Source organism: Aulonocara stuartgranti (genome assembly GCF_965226115.1).
Source record: "Aulonocara stuartgranti genome assembly, chromosome: 4".
Classification (NCBI taxonomy): Eukaryota; Metazoa; Chordata; class Actinopteri; order Cichliformes; family Cichlidae; genus Aulonocara; species Aulonocara stuartgranti.
In genome coordinates this window covers 31,294,074-31,314,523 of record NC_138942.1, presented here as the reverse complement: position 1 = coordinate 31,314,523, position 20,450 = coordinate 31,294,074, and the positions used below count along the sequence as shown (strand labels likewise).

Below are 20,450 nucleotides of genomic sequence, written 5' to 3'. Positions count from 1 at the left end.
CAATACTCCAAGTCATTCTTGTCCAAATTCATACTAGGATTTGATGTCAAATACATCCAGGTGATAACCTTGTCTGCCCAGATGAATGTGAAAACAAGCGGCACAGTGCAGCTTGAATGTTAGTCTGATAAGTATAAGAAAAGAAAATCGTTGAATGGTAAGGTGCTTCAAACCTCAGGTTTGCCCCATATGAAGTAATGGGCACTTTAGGATGTTTGCATTTAGCTTTTTGTGGGTAAAAACTGTCTCTCTAACGTTAGCATGTATTATATCTTAAAGGTTCCAGTCAGTCAGGACTGAAGCCACGTGATAAGAGACCGCTGTACTGGGATGGAAGGACGTTACGTTACTTGGAGGAATTTGTATTTTTTTTTAATATACTGAATTCTAAAAACAAAGGGGGGAAGGCAGATTATTTAAATGGAGAGTGATTAAATGCCTTGGTCGTGAAAGTAGGCTAAAGTTGTACAACAAGGACGTGGGCGTTTACACTGCAGCGACATCTTTTAATCGAATAATCACAATCATTAACGTGATCAATCGGAAAACCGGGAAGCCTTACAGTAAGAGATGAAATATTTATAAAGAGGGGAATGATTTGGTTTATTATGTCAGTCTAAAGTCTGCAGGTGTCGTCACGTTAAGTCTGATCTGTCCATATAGTGTATAAGACTGCGTGCACATGCCGGGAACGCGCATTGTATTCCATCTGATGGAGAAGTGAATGAGCCGGTCGCGCGTCCTTGTCGGACCTCCGGTAGCCTGTGAACTTTCCTGCCGCGCGACACTCCGGCGCGGCTGGCAGTGGATTAATTTCCACTCGTCAGTGGATGGAGCGTTTGCTCCATATGGACGCTGGTCACTGTTGAAAAATCGTTCGCCGTTTCGATGACCAGGCTCGGATTTTTCAGCGTGTGCGGGCCTCGGTGGATCTGACTCCCGTGTTTAAACGGATCCAAATTGTCCCCTTTTCGCTGACTCACCTACAGACCGGTGTGCCATACCTGACCCCGACAACCAATGATGCACGAACCAGGGCGTGTAATATTAGCAGCTGTGTTGGTGCGTTAAACGACTCAAAAACGTGTTTTTCTTTGTTTGTTTAATACAAAATCGAAATATGCGTTGAATATGAGTGGGTTGTTACAAATTAAATTGTATAAATTTTATAAAATAATATTATTTAATGCGTGATAATAATCTAGATAATATTTTCTATAAGTTATCCATTTAATAACGAAGAAATATGACCGCCGAAAAGAGCCGTTTAGAAAAATGAAAAAGTCGAAATCCATTATTTAAATATTTTTTATGAAGAAAAAAGTTTTTTAAGTACTTTATTTCAGGCAAATGATTACGTTTCTGCGTTACTTGGTTGAGACTGTTGCGTCTCGACAGGCCTCCCGGCTGAAGGCCTCGACTTCCTCTTTCAGGCCTAACGACACAGTGCAGCGACCTGAGTCAGCCGCTTGGTGGCGGTAATGGGTCGGAGAAGAGGACAGAAGCCGCATGCAGCAAATTTACTGTGGGCTGTTTTACTTTGCAACCTCCAATCACAAGCAGAACACAAAGCTTATGTCATTTTAGGCTTCATTGCCAAGATTTAAATGCGGCAGTGTGAGATTTAAAAAATAAAATAAAATGTTCGTACAGCATATGAGGCGGGATGATTCTTGTCTAAAGGATTTGTACGGATAAAAAGGAAGTTGACTTAAGAATAACAGTTTTAGAGAGTACATAGTTCCGCCTACATCCTTGTGCTGCTTTTACTTCTGACTTCTAAATCTTGATGCCACTTCATGGTAATTGTAAACACAACATTTCCAAACAATAGCCCACTGCAAGGAGTTTACAGCTCAATAAAACCGCCCATTTCCGCTCATGAAATTGTTCTTATTACGTTATACCGCCTCGTTTTCGGCCGTTTTGTTTCTTCAAATCAGCGGGTTCTTCAGAGTAGACCCCCCCCCCCCTCACTCCATTTTGCGTGCTTGCTCAAAGGTCTCGTCCCCGGGTCTTCTCGTTGTCCACCGCGTGAGAGACTATTATTCTGATCGAGGTCGTAGCCGGTGAGTCCGATACACAAACAGTTAAATTCCCTTCTTCTTCTTCTTTTTTTAATTCGGTCATCCAATCCTGTCCGACCATAATGACTGTTAGATCTAGGATCCGGATCCCCCCTCTGTTTAACCTATTTCACATTAACTAAAATCCAACCAGCCATTTAAATGTCTTTTTGTATTTGACCAGTGGCAGTTAGTTGATTGGAGCTGAATCTGTTTTGGACACAAACGATGCTTTTGATCGTGATAATTCACACGGAGCTGATATTCGTGATCAATGCTTTCATCTCATTTCACGTAGAAAGTCGTTTTCGAGTTTTTGTCCCAAGAAACGTGGAAAAGGCTTCAGTGAGGTGCTCTCAGGCGACATCCTGTTTACTCATGAATTCACACGGCTTCCCATTCAGCTTTAACGAAGTTAGTTAAGTTGCATTAACTTTGGGGTTTGATTTCTCTGTACAATCTTTTCCCGGCTGCTGTGTGGAAACTTTCTGTTTGACTCTGCAGCTCTGTAAAGCTCACTCTGCTCGGTTGTACAAATACAATACTTCGCTTATAGCAGCTGAACACTTCCCAGGAAAAAGCCACCGGGTAACAAGAAAAACTTTACCACAGTTTCATCATCAGACATCAGTGAGACATACACACGGTGCAGATGTATTTCAGCTTTGGTGTGCACGCACAGGTCTGTACTTTTCATTCATTCCACAACGAAACAGTCTGTATTCAGTCCCCTGTGCACAGATTATACAGTGTTTGCTGCCAATCTTGCTTTGACAAATACAGAACAACTTCAGTTATTGTTTCCGTAAAGTTTCAAATACACTTGCATACGTTTGCATGCACGCATACATGTTTATGTCCTTCACAGCTTGTTTGCAGCCCTCTATAAAATCAGTTGCATATTACCACATAATTATACGTGCGTTTGTTTTTCCTTGAAACGAAGAAACAGGATTTCACTCGAACACAAAGGATTTGTCATCATCCCGATGATGATGCTTCTCTTAGTGGCAGACAGCACATCCTGTTTCCATGTCGGCACAGGAAGTGAAGCCTTGTGTCATACGATGTCTCATTTGGTTTTAAAATCCTAAACATGTTTGAAAGTTAACATTTGACCTCCAAAAACGGAAGCAAACACTGACAGCCTGCTATTGTGAGAATTTCAAAATATTATTTCAGTATCACTGAATATTGAAATATTAATTTTCAAGTTTTTTCCACAATTTGAGCAGATAAAAACATTTAGTTTTTTTCACAATCAAGTCTGCCATGTTTGACAAAAACCATAAGCATGAGATTGACAGCAACGCCACGCTACAAATCATAGCAATGAATCCTGAGACTGAACTATAAATGACCTGTATGACACACACACACATTAAAAAAGGGTTTGTGGAGTAAATATTGACCAAAACGCTTCAAATGTATCCTTTTTCCAAATACTAGTTAGTAAATGAAAACGTGTATTCAGGCTCATTTTTTTCAACATGAGTATAAAGTTTTCCCAACTTTTTTGTGGAACTTTTACTTGGTTGCAATAAGCTCGAGTTGGTAGTTTTTCTTTGACCGTTTTATTGTCGTATCTTTCCAATAAGACCTGTTCTCCAACCTTTTTACACTGACCAGTGAGTAAAGAGAAAATACAATAAAAAGCTAAACAAATGTCCTTGTTCCTCCAGGAATGTGGTTTGACAACTCCACTCTGCTGGGAGCGGAGGGGAAGGGAAAACAGCTTTTTTAAATATGAAAAATGTACAAAATCTTGTAGATTTTTTTTAAATTAGGTAAATCCACAGATACAGCAAAAATTTAAATAGTTAGATTTCAAAACATGGACGAGGCCTTCACCACTGAATGATACTGTGAAAACAAAGCAGACAATCAAAACGTGAATTTTCTTCCAGATCTAAGACGTGAAACATTCTTAAATAAGTCGATGACAGAAAAAACGTCAAACTGTTTTTTCCACAGTTCCACGGGGATCTCTTCAAAACACGAGGGGACATTCGGGACAGTTTCCTCCTTTGTGTTTTATTTGAAGCTTTCAACAACTTTTACTTTTTGTTTGTGTGACTGCACACAGAGGAGTCACATATGTACCAAATCTACAGCAATACTAAGGAAGTAAAAATGTTCCTGCGGTCATTTTTCTTACTTAAAAATGATCAAATGAAAACAAGAAGTGATGAGGTTATAAATGGCACGTTCTCCTTCTTTCCCACTGAAAATGTTGCACATTTTATACATTTTCCATGAGTTCCCCTGAAGCCTTTTTCACATTCCTGTCACGTTTCATCGAACATCTTTTTAAAAACGTGCAGACTCTAGTCTGCTTGAGTACTTTTCATTACTTACATTTCTACCTACTGTTTTTGTAAAACAGAAAAAACCAACATAGCAAAGATGGTAGAAATATATACAGCTGATTTGTTTGTCTCTTTTCTCCCCCAGTGCTTGTGGTAAAACCTGAAGGAAACAATACTGGCAGAAGGATGTTTCCTCCAGGTCCATTTAGCAGCCGATGAGGAGCTTTCGGTCATGATGGGTGCCCAGTCGTCATCGCGTCCTTTCAAAATATCCTTTTTGTCTGATCGCTTCTGAGGCTGCTGCGGAAAAAGAAAAGACCAGAGCAGGTCTTCATAGAAGCAGTGGAAAGTAACTATGTACTCAACTTTAGTGCTAAGGATTTAAAAAAGTGTACTTTAGTTACTCTGGAGGTTCATATTAAACGTCCAACATCTGAATGCTTGTTTCATTTTCTCATTTCGAATTTTCTGATATTATAAAGCCATCGAACCAGAATAGATCTGTCAGAAACAAATATTTAAAGGAGCCAACATTTGTTTCTGTGTGTTGGCAGGTGGCGGAGGCACATCTGTAATGAAACAACTGCCTCTTGGTTCACATCTGTATCGCTTTCACTACACTGAAGAAATCTGTGCTGTTTAAGCACGTGAAGCAGATAATACACACAAACAGTGCAGAGTGTGAATGCTGGTACTTCCACATTTACATATTAAGACTCTTCGCTGTCCAGCAGGTCACATGACTACACTGTAATAGTCCCAATCAGCCAGCAGCAACGAGGCCAGAGGTCAGAGCAGCTGGAAAGTAAGTCTGAGGTCATAATTATGAAAAGGCAACACGGGGAAGAAGCAATGGGGAGAAATGCTGAGATGAACAGGACTAACGTGCAGGCTGTGCACACTGATGGTGGATCTCATTAATCCAGCAGCAGCACATCCTCTATCGACTGTGCGTGTGCAGCAGATAGCATGGAGATCATCTGCAGAGATGTGTTTTGAACTGCAGACAGGAAGAGCTGTGACACATGACTGACATGCATGTTTGCTCTGTGCTAACCCAGAGAGAGAGAGAGAGGGCACTAAGAAGGAAGTGGTGGAAGAAGCCTAACTGAAACTCTTCAAACGTGACAGAAACCGAATGACTATTATACAGTGTGAATGAAAGAGTGCTCGCTTTACATTTAATAGCAAAAATGTTACGTATCTGATATTTGGAAATTGGCAAGCAGAGGGCCCGAGCTTTACGAAGAGCATATTTAGCTGACTTTGTAGAGAAAACTGGAATCTGCGGTCAAACTCTGTTGCTCATTTCTGAAAAAAGGCAAATAAATAAATAAATAAAAGCTCAGACCTCATTATTTGATTTTGAACAAGGTCTCCTCTTTTCCTGCCTGAGCAAACTCATCATTACAGTAATGAGGACTGTTGTTTGTCTTTTTGTTTTCTCCACAAAGATGCTGAAACGAGACATTTCCTACCTGCAGGCTCTGCAAGGAGGAGCACTGGGCCTAAAACGGGCACAAAGCAGGCGAGAGGTCCGACTTTTCTTCTTGAACGTTTTGGGCATAAATGCCCTCGCAGCCTCTCAGAACAGTGATTGTGTATTTTGTTTTTTTAAGTGATGAATGAAAACTTCACGTTGGGGATTTTGCAGCTTGCCTTATTCCGACAGCATCATACGTAAAAACACTCATTAAAGGGCTGCTCTGGTTGCTCCTCAGGCTTCATGAAAACACTGAGACAACAACGTCTTCCTGCATCTCTAACAAACACTTTACCTGCAGCTTTTAGGCCTGTGCACATTTGTTAGGCTGGGATTGTTTAGCTGACTGATGCACAGGTTTCCCCCTGTAGCTCAGTGGCACAGAGTGGGCTTTTATAGACACACACACTGATGGTTTTGATTTTTAACAGCGAGCAGATTACAATAATTCCTATTTTCACCTCACACTTAAAGGGTTGCAATTAATGTAATTAGAGATCTAAACTTTCAGTTCAAAGTGGAACGAGGTTCCTGCGATGGTTCAGCTCTGACTGGAATTCGTCTTTTGCCGGCTCCTGACGATCAGGGATACACAGCAGCTAACTGAACTTCCACTGGAATGTGGCTGTTTCTGAAATGTGTCTTCACAAAGTTAGTTCCAAAAATCAAACATCATCATTTGTCCATCCGGGTGATTTTAAAGAACGACTGTATCACCTGCAATGCAGTGATCTCACATTACAAGTGTGGCAGGAAATAAATGAGAGATTTACTCATTCACATTTCCTCAGCCTGTTCCCCTCCTCCTGCAGTTCCTCTATTGCATCTGACCTCCGCCCATCAACCCTTCTGCCTCCAACACACACACACACACACACACACACACACACACACACAGAAGAGTAACTGCAGACAGGATCTTGTGATACAGTTTTTAGAAAGTTTCAGAGAACAAAGGAAGGCATTTGTTGATTTGTAGGAGGAATCTGGTGGTTAGCAGTGAAGTTCATCAACTTAATTACTCTGCATTTTCATTTAGATGCTTCAGCTCCAGGTAAGCACAGGAGGACACTATTATAGTTTTCATGGAAAACTGAATACAGGGGACATACGCTCTGAGACGGCTGAGAGTATCTAGACAGTGTAACAACCCCACACACACTAAAAAAAAAGTATCGTTTAACATTTTAACTCTGATACAATGGAAATTTGGATTTTAGAGGTTTGACTTCATAAAAACAACGTTCACCTCGTCAGCCAAACAAACAATTCTGTTTTTTAAAAAAATGTCCATAAAGCATAAAGGTGTGCGTTTTAATGCTACACAACAAAAACACGAGATTATGTTTGAATCTTAAACAGGCACGTATGGAAGGCCAGGTTTTAGTTCCTGGTCTTAATCACAGCTGAGGCTTTAATGGACATGTGGGGGTTGGGTGGGGGTGTCCTTTGTGCCTTATCCATCTCAGGACAAAACCCACCAAGGCTATTGTGACGTTTCCTGCTGAGTTAAGGTGAACTAAGGCACTATGGCACACTGAGCACTTTAACATTTGTTTTTAAATGCAGCTAAACTCCAATAAATGCTTGTTGTGACTGATGTCTGTCTGTGATTGAGACAAACAGTTGTGGACTTAATCTGACTTTGAATTAAAACTGGTAACAAATTTGTTCTGAAAGGAATATGTAAGTACAGATGTTTTTAACCATCGCTGTACTAAACTAAATGTCAAACGACACTGAGGAAAAAGTGGACACTGATTAAATATATTGTTACAAAATACAGCCAGTAGGCCTAGTTTAAAAAAAAAAAAAGGGAAATATGTGATGTGCTTTTCAGATTTAATGTAAAAAAACAAAAACAAACAAAAAAACCCACTCCTGATGATTCAACAGTTACTGGCGAGAGCTCCATTTCTCTTTGAGGGTTTGAATCCATTTTGTGAGTGGAAGCCATTTTCTAACCAAAGCAAGCTTCACCAGAGTGCCACGTATCCCCCCGGGCGTGTGCAGTATGGCTAAAAAGTCCAAACCTCGTGCACAGAGAAAAGGGGACCCTTTAAAAGCCAAGACCAAGCCCGTCAAAATTAGAAAACCATGAGACGAGACTGGCACAACCTGGAGAGAAGGGAGCCGATATCCACAGCCAAACTCCAGCGTGATGAGTGAGTGGGGGAGAGGCAGGCCTGCATCACGCACTGCCTCCATTTTGAGGAGACATCCACCCAGAGGGGCGCGCAGTGTGCGTGTGAAGCGTAGCGAGCGACTTCGCCATGGTATTACTTCCTGTGTGCGCCTCACACCGAGAAATGTGCAGAAATTGCTGGAGAAGAGGCTAGCGCGCCATGTTCCCGCTGTACTTTAACTCTGGGTATCGCCTGTTGGGAGCCATGACCTCACAGGGAAACTACAACACACAGTAAAGTGTTTAAAGCGAGACGAACTACGAGAGTGTGCCTGGTTGTAATGCATCGACGCCATAGCTGACACATTGTTCCAGTTGGTGGGGAAAAGGACCCTGGCGACGACGTATGAAAACGAGGACATGGGTTTCCTACCATCTTACTACAGCACACTTGTGGCCCCTAAAACAAAATGGAGGCCCCGTCCCGCTGTTTGACAGCCACCATGGGTTCACCATAGGTCATTTATGTAACGTCACGAAGACAACTTCTTTAACTTTAGCACAAATCATACCCATCCAGAGGGCGGGAACAGCAACAACAGGGGTGGGGGTGCTACGCAGTAGAATGAGCGGGCGGTGCCTTGTTATTTAAATGTAAAACGGCTATGGCCACCGAGGCCTTCCACTAGACTGAAGGGTGGAGGAAATACCCCCAACAAAATAAATACCAACAAAGTAGACGCTCACACGCTGTCCGCTATCAGCTTTTAGCTGCAATTCTCCATATTCGCCCGTATTAAGCGCGGTTGTCTACATGTACATCGTGATGCATACCCCCCACCGCTCAGGAAAACACGCAAACTGTACTGTTGTGCACTACTGTACAGCACAGAATTGGGAGTCTCGGCTTCTGTTACCATGAAGGCGCACATACGCACACGCGCTCATCTGGTGAAAACCCTGGGATGAGAGGGGGATGCCCCCTCCCTTCCGCCTTGCTTACCTACTCCAACTACACCACGTGGTTTCCTCTCTCACACAAAAAAAACGTGAATTGGAGTCGACGAGGGGCGGCGTCACCCCTCTGCCGGCAGCAGGCGGATCGCCGAAAGAGGGAAGGATAGAAAACTAGAGAGAGAGGCGGAGAGAGAGAGGAAAACATTTCTCCCGATCTGATCCCGCCATAGTTTTTCCCACTCTTCTGCCATAGACCCATCATCAGACCCAGTCCAACCCACCTCCTCCACAGCGCGATAGAGGCTATAGGCTGCTGCTTTATTCGTCTGTTGGGGCCGGCTGCAAGTCAGGGGGTTTCATTTCTTCTCCTGCTCCACTTATTCAACTGGATTTACAGCAATATTCAACGTTACCACCTGATTCTACTTTTTTACATTTTTTTTATTTGAATTTGTCATCGTGAATTCAAATTTATTTCGTACTTTTGTCCTCTAGCGTGATTTACACTTTCTGTTTGAGTGGCAAGTGTGACAATATCTTGTTGCGCTATTAGCACATTCAGCAGAAACTTTTTGCTGGCTCCAATCTTTAGTTATTCTGGGCTTTGTTTTTGTTTTCTTTTTTTGGGCTCGGGAAAACAATTTCCACAATGCACAAGCTATACATTGGGAATCTAGGCGAAAGCGTGACTGCCGAGGACTTAGGAAAAACCTTTGACGAACACAAGATCCCATACACCGGACAGTTTCTAATGAAAACCGGCTATGCGTTTGTGGATTGTCCGGACGATCACTGGGCCATGAAGGCTATCGAGACATTTTCTGGTGAGTTAAGGTGGACTACAAGTCACCAAAAAAAGCCTTCTCTTATTTCCACCTTTAATTTCATTCATTCTATATATAGGGAAGCCGTAGACGCCGGCGCACAGCCCCGGTTGCATGCTCACCTTCAGCGGTGTATCCCAGTTTTATTATCCGTTCGCCTCCCGAGGCTCCACGCGAGATTAAATAAATACATAAATTCCTGAAATTATTTTATTGGTGTTAGAATAAGGAATATTAGTGTGTGGAAAGCTACACACCCACGGGAGCCATTCAACTTTTGCAGGAGGGGGGGCGCACGTAGTGTAAAGCTATACTGTAAAACACAGCCATTGGTGAAGCTTTCCTTGATATCGTTGTAATTTATCAAAGGAGATTCTAACAGTACTGTGCTAATTATGACACGTGCATTTCAAGCTAATGCGTGCTTCTGGTAGGCGTTTTAATATCTTGCACCCCTGAGCACTGGATAGAGTAGCCTACTCTCTTGTGATATAGGATGAAGCCTTGCTGCTTCCCCTCCCCCTTTAAGCCGGGAGTCCACTATGACAAAGGCAGAAACAAATAAATTAGCCCTTACCAAACCTGGCCTCAGACCAACCCAGAATTTACACAAACCTACCCTGCTATGGTACAGCTCGCTTTCCTGCGTGGCGACAGCTCTGTGGCCCATTTCTCATGGTTCCCTACACATGTAACGTGAGGAGGCAAGGTCGCCATGCCAGTCAGCTCCCTCTGATCCTTCCTGAACCCCCACCAAACTCTCCAAACAACCCTCTCACACTACAACCATGTGGGCTTGAAACCTTTTAACTGCCACTCAGAGTTAAACTGATAAACGTATAGTTATCGCTTGGCATTTCTGAGGGATTCAAGCAGACGGAAAGTGACGTGATGTACACTATTCACTTGCTCCCCGACTTTAGGGCATGTTTTGAGCACTTTCAACATAACTGCTTCTTAGTACTTTTCACGAGTGCTTGGAAGATCACCAGGTTTAATTGGAAATAAGTGAACCGCAAGGCAACCCACACTGTGTTCCCTGAATACAGTAGATTCCCTTCGTAGGCCTTTGCAGCTAGTACACAGTTAGCATTTAGCCACACTTTGTTCTGAACCAGTTTTCCTTTTTTCAGGTAAAGTGGAACTTCATGGGAAACGTATTGAGGTCGAACACTCCGTCCCCAAGAAGCAAAGGTACATTGAGCACTTGTATCACCCCTCCCCCTCCTTTCTCAAAAAGAAAAGGGGAAAAAACCTTTCATGTGTTGCATCACCTTATGTGGGTCTTTCTCTCATGGGGTAATAAGTGAAAACAACGACTTCACTGAATGATTTGCTATTAGTGGGACACAGATTTCGGCCCTTGCGCCCACTTGACGTTAGAAGCCATTGTGAGGCTAGCAGTGGCTAGCTTGGCTGTGTTTGTTGGTGTGGCAGTGTAGCGTGGACCCTCAACTTTGTCGGCCATTGCTGTGGAGCTGAACTGTGACAGCTTTAGCTAGGTGCCTGCCGTTCTGTGCAGTGTGGTTGGATTTTTACTCGTCCTTTTAAAATGCTGCTGTGTTTTTAGAGTGAGCTCAACAAGCACGTAGATATAGGTTCTTCGTAAAGTCGCAGTGTTGATGTGAGCACGTCCTGTGGTTTACTATATGCTCTAGGCCCAGCCTTTTATGTAATTACTCTTTCCTTACACTACAGCCACTACACAATTTCTTTAACACGATTTTAAAAATGCACTGGCACATATGTATTTTATAAATGTATAGTGGTGTGGTTTCACGTGTTGGACAACCTTTCAGTGCTTTAACGTGTGCATGGATAATATTCGCTTTTTGCTTTTATTAAAACTCTTCGGTTTAACGTCCACACTCTGAAAACAAATCAGTTTTTAATGATGCTGGGAGTTGTGACGGAAATGCGGTGTGTTGATTATTTTATTTCGTTTATAGGTTTCTTTTAGAATGTATTTGACGAGGAAATTGTGATTTAATGGAGCTGTTATTTTATTTTTTTAGTTAAATTAATAACACGTCTTTCCAATTAAAACACAGCTGTGCTGTTTAGTAATTGTAGTATTTCTTTTAAATATATAATGCTCGTTTTAACCCAGAATAGGTGCTGGGTGTGAATATTTCACATTTAAATACCTTTTGCTTCACGCCAACTCGGACACATTTATGTGGCAGCCTGATAGTGTACCTGTAGCTGTGGCTTCTTTGTAATTGGGTGAGTGTCAATGAAATTTCTGCGGTTCAGTAGTAGCTCTAACTGGTGTCCATTGTGCTCATTTGACCTGCTTCATTCAAACAGCACTATGCAATTCTCTTATAGCTCATCATTTATGCCCGTAACCTTTGGCACAGATACGAGTTGAGCACAGTTCTCCATGTTCCGCCATTTGGCCACATGTGTGCGTATGTATATGTGTGTGCGTATTCACCATGAGCCAAAATGGCCAGGAAATGTAGAAGATTCCACCCCATTTCCACACTTGTTGCCTTTTAATAAATGCTACGATTTGGCGTAATCACTCTTCGTGGGATTTTGTATGAAAAAGGCCGAATATTTCAAACTGAGCTGGCTTTTGGGGCGCCCGCCCTGCGCCACGAAAGCAGAGTAAAAACGTTGCAACATGGCTGTGGCACACACATCCCAGCAGCGTGGTCTTTGTGTGGATGAGTGGGGCCGAGTGTGGTCACTTATTGCCAAACTCGCCTTACACACGGAGCTAACATGGCTGTAATGCCTTCAGGTGTCTTAGCGGGTGCGTGAAGAGTCCCAGATCTTGACTGTGATCACCTTAAAGAGCCATAATAAAGGTGATTTGTGAGTGGGTGGGTGCGGGGGTACCGTGGGACGAGCTTGTGGCCCTTCGTGGCTTCACAACACGTGGTGCGTCCACGCAAAGAGGAGTTGCACCACGTCAGGCATGGAGGGCAAAATGGCGAAGCCTTGAATGAAGCAGCCACTGTACAGATTGCTCCTTATTCTTTTTTTTCCACAGTGTGTCACTTTGGGTCTCGTCAGCGCCCGGGTCGCCCCGTGGCCTACATCACGTGTTCCAGTGTGTGTGTGTGTGCTTTTCTTTTAAATTTAAGTAAATTTTAAAAAATTAGAAAAATATTAACATGACGGAAAACTGTGAAATTTGTGGAAGCCCTTTCTTAAAATGGCTGTTCGTGTAGTCCGTCAGCCAGAGCTAAATTATCCAAATTATGTCGCAAAATGATCGCGTTTAAATATTTATGCAAAACATCTGCTCATCTCCAGCATACAAGCGTGTGCGAGCTGTTTGAGCAAACGCTGATTTTACGAAATTATTTTGTAAATGTTTAAAATCCTCCAGTTGTCAAACAAAGACTGTGGGGCAACGAATCAGGCGTTTTCTGGCGACGTGCGCATTTGGGCAAAAACACTCAAAATAATAGATTCCAGCATATATTTTATTTTTATCTACTTTCACTCAATAAGCTGCTTGTTTTGATACCGTTTTGAATGTTTCTCATTTATTGTGATTCTAACGTGGAAGTAAAAGGTTTCGGGGGTGCTCGCGTTTCTACACGTGTTTAAAAGAAAGTTGCCAGAGTACATACGTTTAAACGTCTTAAAACTGCTCTCCTGCAGTTGCTTCTGAACCTCAAGGAGGGTGTGTGTGTGTTTGTGTGGGAGTGGCGGCTGTTCTGAAGGAACAAGCCCTTTGGGCTATTTGAAGGAGGTGGGGTGGGGGTGTCAGTCCCTTAACTAAAAGAATGAAGGTTCAATTCCTTCTTTATATTCCACAAGTCTCAGTGCAGGGGGCGCTGGCCCTGGCTGTCCTGACCTCTGACCGTGTTTTGAACGGTACCTTTTGCGTTTGTGTGTATGGACGTTAAAGATGGACGAGTTATAAGTTTCAGAGAGAGCTGTTTGGTTACTGTGTAAGGCTGCAGAGGGTTTGGCAAGGTGGAAAGCTGGGGTTGTATAGCTACAGGAAGAGGAGAGGGGAGAGAAGGGAGGGGAGTTTTTGTGTGTGTGTGGGTTCTCAGAGAGAACAAGCCTCCCTCTTTGGAGAGGGGAAATGTATAGAACGCTTGCTGTTGGCGTGAAGAAAATCAGTGGTGACGCCCACCAAAAATCCCGTTAAACCCAGTTGAAATATAAATGGCATGGGTAGGTGTGTGTGTGTTTTTTTTTCCATCTGTTACCCATGCTCTGCAAAATTCTGTTGCAGCAACCTGGCACTTAAAAAAAAAAAAAGTCTTGTTGGATGTCACAGGTAAAACGAGAGCTGCTACAGATTATAGGCTAGCTTATTTATTGTGTTTCTTTTGCGTTTTTTAAAGTCTTTGAAGTCTTGTAATAATTGTCTTACACTGATTCTACAAGAGATGTAGTCAAACAAAATATTAAAATTAGCCTTTGATTTTAGGTGCATTCCTGCAAAGTTCACATTTTTTATTACACTCCCTCTAAACATTCGCACGGGCAACTTGCAGAATATCAGTATCAACTGGTATTAGCCCCGCTGTCTGACATCAGGAAATATAATGGTATTTACAGACGCCATTGGCCAATACTTAGTTGTTGGGTCAGTATTATGCAAACAATTGTACTTTAAAACAGATCGATTATTTATTTATTTTCCACTGAAGACTTTTTCTTCCTTGCACTAAAACTATAAACAACAAACAAAGCAAAAAGAAAAAAAGTTGGAATTTTGAATAAACATAATTCACCCATAATTAGTGTGTGGCTAAAAACCATTATAATAATTATTATTATTCCCACTTTGTAGTATCTTTGTATGTCCTTGCTTCTAGAGGCAGGGTTTAGTGTCTGATTCTGGTATGCTGTGACCTTTGGCACCAAAATGTTATCTTTAGCGTTCAGTGTGCTAGGATTTGCACCCCGCCTTCACCGCGACATGAGGCTATTATGCACAGCACACCAAAATTTTGTAATTTCATAATTGTGGGAATTAATTCCAGTCTCCTTTGAGTCTCGACTCATTTTTCCATTTGTATCCAAAAAGGAAATGATGATGTTGGCTCCTTTCAAAACAGGAGAAATTGCATTGGAGGCTGCAACCTGTTCTACTTTCTTCATGCATTAGTCTTCATGTGTTACAGCTTCCTGTTTGCATTTCCTTCAAAAGGAAAAAAATGCATGGAATCCTGAAAATACTGCTGCACGTGAAGCATGCCAGCATATCTGCTGTCATTGTTTCACTGTTTAGGAATCTTTTTTTTAAATAATAATAATAATTATTAATTTTCACTGAAAACCTCTAAAAGAGAAAAAGATTCCTGCGACTCATAGACTGACTGATAGATCACGTCCAAATAACATCACAGTGTTAGCAGTTAAATGGCTGGGAACATCCTCTGAAATACTGATATCCTTCCATTTTTCTTATGAAAGTGGCTTCAAAAGCTAAATGTCATTTCCTCCCTTTCTGTAATGGTGTTACACATTTTGTATTGGCTTTTTTTTCTTTTTAGCAGCTGAGTGAAGTTACTGTACATGTTGTGTCCCCCCACTTTTTTTCCCTTTAATGGATGCAACAGCTATATTCTAGATATTTTAGGCACCATTTGTTTGTCCATTCTTGTAATTGAGTTTGACGTATATAAAATCATCTCCACAACAAGCTTGGCTGTAAATGCTTTTGTAATAAACCTGCTATCTGGTTTAATGGGGCACTGTTTAGCATGCAGTGTCCAAGTCAGAAGACGAGGAAGTGGTTTTAGATTTGACCCCCCCCAACCCAACAAACAAACAAACAAAAAAAAATCTTAACACTTTCCCACTTGAGTTGTTTTTTTTCTCTGAGGTGGACAAAACAGTTTCCATGATCAAAACTGCCCTTCTACTTCTGACGAGTCTAAGAGGTCTGTCAAAGTTTGTGCATCATTAGGTGATGTTGTCTTCATCGCATTAGTGAATCCCAAACTCCCTGGCTTGTAACGTTTAAACGTCCCCCTCCCTGGCCACTGTGTCAGGTCTTCTGGGGAGATGTTAAGACCAAAGTCAGAATGTCCTGAGTCTGCCCCAGACATCTAACGTTCAAGCCACCGTAATTAGATGCCTGAACTACCTTAACTGGCTCTTTCTGCTGTGGATGAGCAATCGCTCTACTATGAGCCCCTCCCAAGTGACAGCACTCATAACAATCTCTAATGGGCCCATTTCACTCAAGTTTTGCTGCACGCTAAAAGTGATGTCACATCCGGTAGTGCTCGCTGCATTTTGGCATCATGTTGGCTGGTTGTGCAGTCCTCAGTTTTTTTGAAGACATGAGTGGTTGATCATGTGACCATCATTTTAGGGGGAAATGTTGCAACAGTTTGAAAAGAGGCGATTTTCTGTGGAAAAACTTTTTTGTCTGAGTGTTGACATCTGTTTGGAAAATACTGCAGGACTAGTACTCATGCCCTCAGCACTGGTATAAATGTTATGGAGCTATGGTGACGTCACCGTTTGCATGCAACACGACCAGTCCAGTGAGCGTTGTGGGCTCATTAGGATGAATCTGGACTTCCCTTGGAGGAAGTTAATTTTTGCCATTGTATGCATTATCTTGGTGACTACCCACAGCCTGTGGCCATAATCCACAGTTTCTCCATGACGCTGGTGTCTTCACCACAACAGACTGGTACAGCCTCTCCTGCAGACACCAGTCTGTCCATCAATTTTCTGTCTTACTCTTTCCCCACTCATGAACACGACCCTGAGATACCCAAGCTCGACCTCGAGGAAGCAAGTTGTTCTGAACCCAGAGCGCACAATCTATCCTTTTCTGGCTCAGAACCATGGCCTCAGACTTTGTCCCACCTGCTTCTAAAGTTTGAATCTCTTGGTGAAGCTAACATGTAGTGGTGTGAAAAAGCTTTCGCCAAAGCTGGAATTTTTGGTATGTTGCAGATCACTGCTCTGCTGCATAACTGAAGCGGATTTGAGCTTCTGTGCACAATCTGACTTCTGGATGTTCTCCTTTAGGATTTTCTGATAGAGAGCAGAATTCATGGTTCCATCAATTACTACAAGTCATCCAGCTCCTGAAAGCAGCAAAACAGTCATAGTCTTCATGCTTCCACCACCATGTTTGACTGTTACGTGTGTATGAAGTGCTGTATTGGTTTTATGCCAGAAGTAACAGGACACTTTTTGACATTTCTTAGCCTACTTCACCTGCCAGACAGGTTCTATTTAAGCAGTTCCTAAATTTAACAAGTTGTATTTCCAGTAGTCTGAATAAATCTTAAGCAGGCCTTTCCCCATCGAGAGGTGATGACTGTGTAAAACATCTCAATTTTATTCTCCCAAAATTATTCAGAATGTCTGGATGGCCCAAGTTTACCAGTTTCCTCCACAGTGTTTAATCTCTGGTCATTTGTAGCCTCGTAGGTAAATTTGCTAAACCAGCCAGTATTCTCTTCTCCTTAAATAAACGAATGGTTTGTCCAGCATTTGGATCAATAAGGTACATGAATGCAAATGTTATATTTTCTACATGATTGTAACAAAATTGTATGGGCAGTGAATGGAGTACAGAGAAGGAATCAATTAGTGACATTTTATAACTCCATTAGCATCCAAAAATGTGTGTTATGAGTTTGTAAACTACCGGTAAGCCCAGAAAATCCTGTATACGTGATGAGGCTGTAGGTTTTGTACCACAGTTAAACTCTGTTCATAAAAAGCAGTGTTTAAAATATCAGATGCCTGAATATCTGCTGACAAAGCTTTGTTGGAATAAAGATCTTGTTTATCAGTGAACACTATGCTATCGAAACATTCAAGTTTTTTAGCAGATTTCTTTGTTTTTTCTTAGCTATGAAATGTATGCAGTGTGTGTAAATCTTTGCTCTGTTTTTCACCTCTGTGTAATTTCCCTTGCTGAAGCTTTGTGCCTTTTCCCCCATGTAAAGTGTGCCGCAGCTTTAAATGCACCCAAACGATCATGCATGTGAGGAGCTGGATGTGTGTGGCTAGCACTTTCACACAGCAGTACACAGAGCTGAAGGAGAGAGGCGAGCTATGGTTTTATTTCCTCCTCTCTCATGGCTGGCAAAGGAGGAGGGGACAAGTGGGCGGAGGGAGCAAGAGGGGTGCGACCAATCGTCTGGTAGCAGCACTGTGCCTCGCTCACCCACATGCACGCTCTGACTTTATACTTTATCCTCGCTCTCTGCTCTCTCTGCTCGCTCTCTGCTCAGCGTGTTCATGGTCTCATTGTGCTGTTTTGGTTACTCTCTGGTACAGTGTGCTCGTTTCGCCCTCTTGTTTTTTGCCGTGATCCCCGAACCATTTCAGCCCCGTCTGCACAAGAGCTGAGACCGGGTAAGGGAACGAGGAGCAGACAGACAAACCAAAAGGATCCAGAGAGAGTCACAGGAAGGAGGATGAATGTGGTTTAAATTTTGATGTCAGCTGAACTGCATTGCTCGGGGATGTTGGACAAACAGTTTTGAGGGATAGCTCAGTTGTAATCTGATTAGACAGGCTGCTGCTCTGCAGTGGTTGATGCACTGAGAGGTAAACCGTGCATTCAAACTAAAAGAATAGCTGTGGATAATTTTGAGACGGCATGAACAGATTCCTCAACTCAACTGCAGCTACGTGAAGGCAGATGAAGGACAGCATTTGTCTATGCCAGTTACAACTTCGCAGAAACAAGAATAATCCTTTTACTGTTCTAACTGGCATTCATCAGCAGTTTTATACTTCTGTTCTACTGCAGGGAGATAATGTCCCACATACTTGTGTAATTCATTTTTTCCTGCAATAGAGACAATCTGCTCCTGAAATGCAAATTATTGAAGCTACAGTTAAAAAAACAAAAACAAAACATTCCGCTTGGCAGCAACAGTCTTAACGTACATCAGTACTACAATTCCTACCACTATACTACTACTAGTAATTTGCCGTCTTACTCAAATGGAAGCTTGCAGTATAAACAATTTTCCGTTTGCTGATTAAGTCGGATGTAATTTCACAGAGCTGCTGTTGTGTGCGTCTAGTGCAGTCTGTACTCTTCTATGAAAAGTATTCCAGCATCCAGACTGGGTGTATTGTGGAAGTTTATTTTCGGCTGTGTTCTGTATTTCATTAGTTTTGCAGTGAGAATTGCAAAACATTAATGAAGGTATTTAGTCATTGAGGGTCACTGTAGTCGCACAGAAGCACACAAAGAGCTGCTCTTTGTTTTTCTTTCAGGTAAAAATGTTTTGGTGATGCTCATTAAGTTTAGGTTTTGCTCACTGCATTGAAATAATAGGAACTACAGTGAAGTCAGTTTCCTATAAAGTAATGGAATTAAACTGATCTGTTTTTGTTTTTGTGAAAATCTTACCACTTATTATGAAAGCTAACCATGAATAAAAATGTGCTTTATTTTAACTTGAATTAGTGCATAAATGATCCAATCAGACAACGTAAAATCATTTTGCAGTGTGTGATATGACTGTGATATTTGAGTTCTTGCAGTAACTGGTTTCACTTGGTCTACATTTTTGGACCAAACTGGTGTCGTATATATTCATGCTGAGTCTTCCTATCTGTGTGAAAGCTTTGTTTCAAATGGGTGTTTGTGTTGCCGGAACTATTTAATGGTTTTATCCCGTTTAGTTATTATTTCTGTCAGCATACATGTAGAAATGGTGTTTTGTGCAAAGTATTTCGATTTCAAATATTTTACTCTGTAAAAACAAACTGTACTGATCCAACTATTAAAAGGTTAATTTCTACAGGCACAAGTCTGTGATATGAACTGGTCTGTTTCCTGGCCCATGACTGCTTAAAATCTTCTGTGGAGCATTGTCAGATTTTTGCTGTTTGTTTCTAAATCCAAATGTAACAAAAGGAAAGAAGCAGCATTAGCAGTGTTATCTGAGCAGCCTGGGCAATAGAAATGGTTACATGTGAGCTTAAGTGAAATTTAAAGATGTAAGAATGCATTTTCCTCTACTTTCTTATTTTGAAAGGCAAAAACAAAGAAACTTAGCTAACCACTGGTTCTTCATTTCTAAGTCTATAAAAGAGAGAAAAGACATTAAAACTTAAAGAACAATATTAATGTAGAATGTAATTACAAAGGTCCAAGCCAAAATAAGGTGAGGAGAGGGTGTAAAAATGAAGGGACGAGGACAGTGGAGGCACGCGTGTAATGTAGGTGAAGGGGTAAATGAGATCTGTCTCTTTAAGAAGACCCCCACCTACCCCCTCCACCCCATCTTTCTGATTGTTTCTTCTGTCTGGTTCAAACCATCTGTCCTCTCCCTACATTAGTTCGTGCACACACATTCAAGGGGTGGGGGGAAGAAGGAGTGATCAAGAAAAGAAGACAACGAAAGTAGGAAAGGGAGGAGGGTTGTTGGGGCCAGGGGTCGGGTGTGCATGGTGGATGGGGCCCCTCATGTTTACGTGTGTGTGTGTGTGTGTGTGTGTGTGTGTGTGTGCGTGCGTGCGTGCATGTACCTGAGTCCTGCCTCACTTGCACACAGTAATGCCATTAAATAGGACAGATTTTTTTCCCCCCCCATTCTTAGTCACTTGCTTTTTTCAGTTTTTCTAAAAAACTAAAACGTGCACATTTAAGCCCACACTTTGGTCGAACGGGTACTGAAGTTGTATGAACTGCACCTATTATTCCTCCAATATGTTAGTGCTGTATATTGCATATGATTACAATTGTGCTCTATTTAT

General features: G+C 41.9%; 1 protein-coding gene across 1 annotated transcript in view; it reads left to right on the top strand.

Annotated features, from left to right (window-relative positions):
- Positions 1-6,733: 6,733 nt before the first annotated feature.
- The window catches only part of igf2bp1 (insulin-like growth factor 2 mRNA binding protein 1), a 52,246-nt gene continuing 38,529 nt past the window's right edge, over positions 6,734-20,450 (top strand). Inside the window, exons 1-2 of the mRNA XM_082530967.1 lie at positions 6,734-9,764; positions 10,898-10,958. Coding sequence (XP_082387093.1) covers positions 9,590-9,764; positions 10,898-10,958 — 236 coding nt within the window. The 5' untranslated portion in view covers positions 6,734-9,589. The remainder of the gene's footprint in view (positions 9,765-10,897; positions 10,959-20,450) is intronic.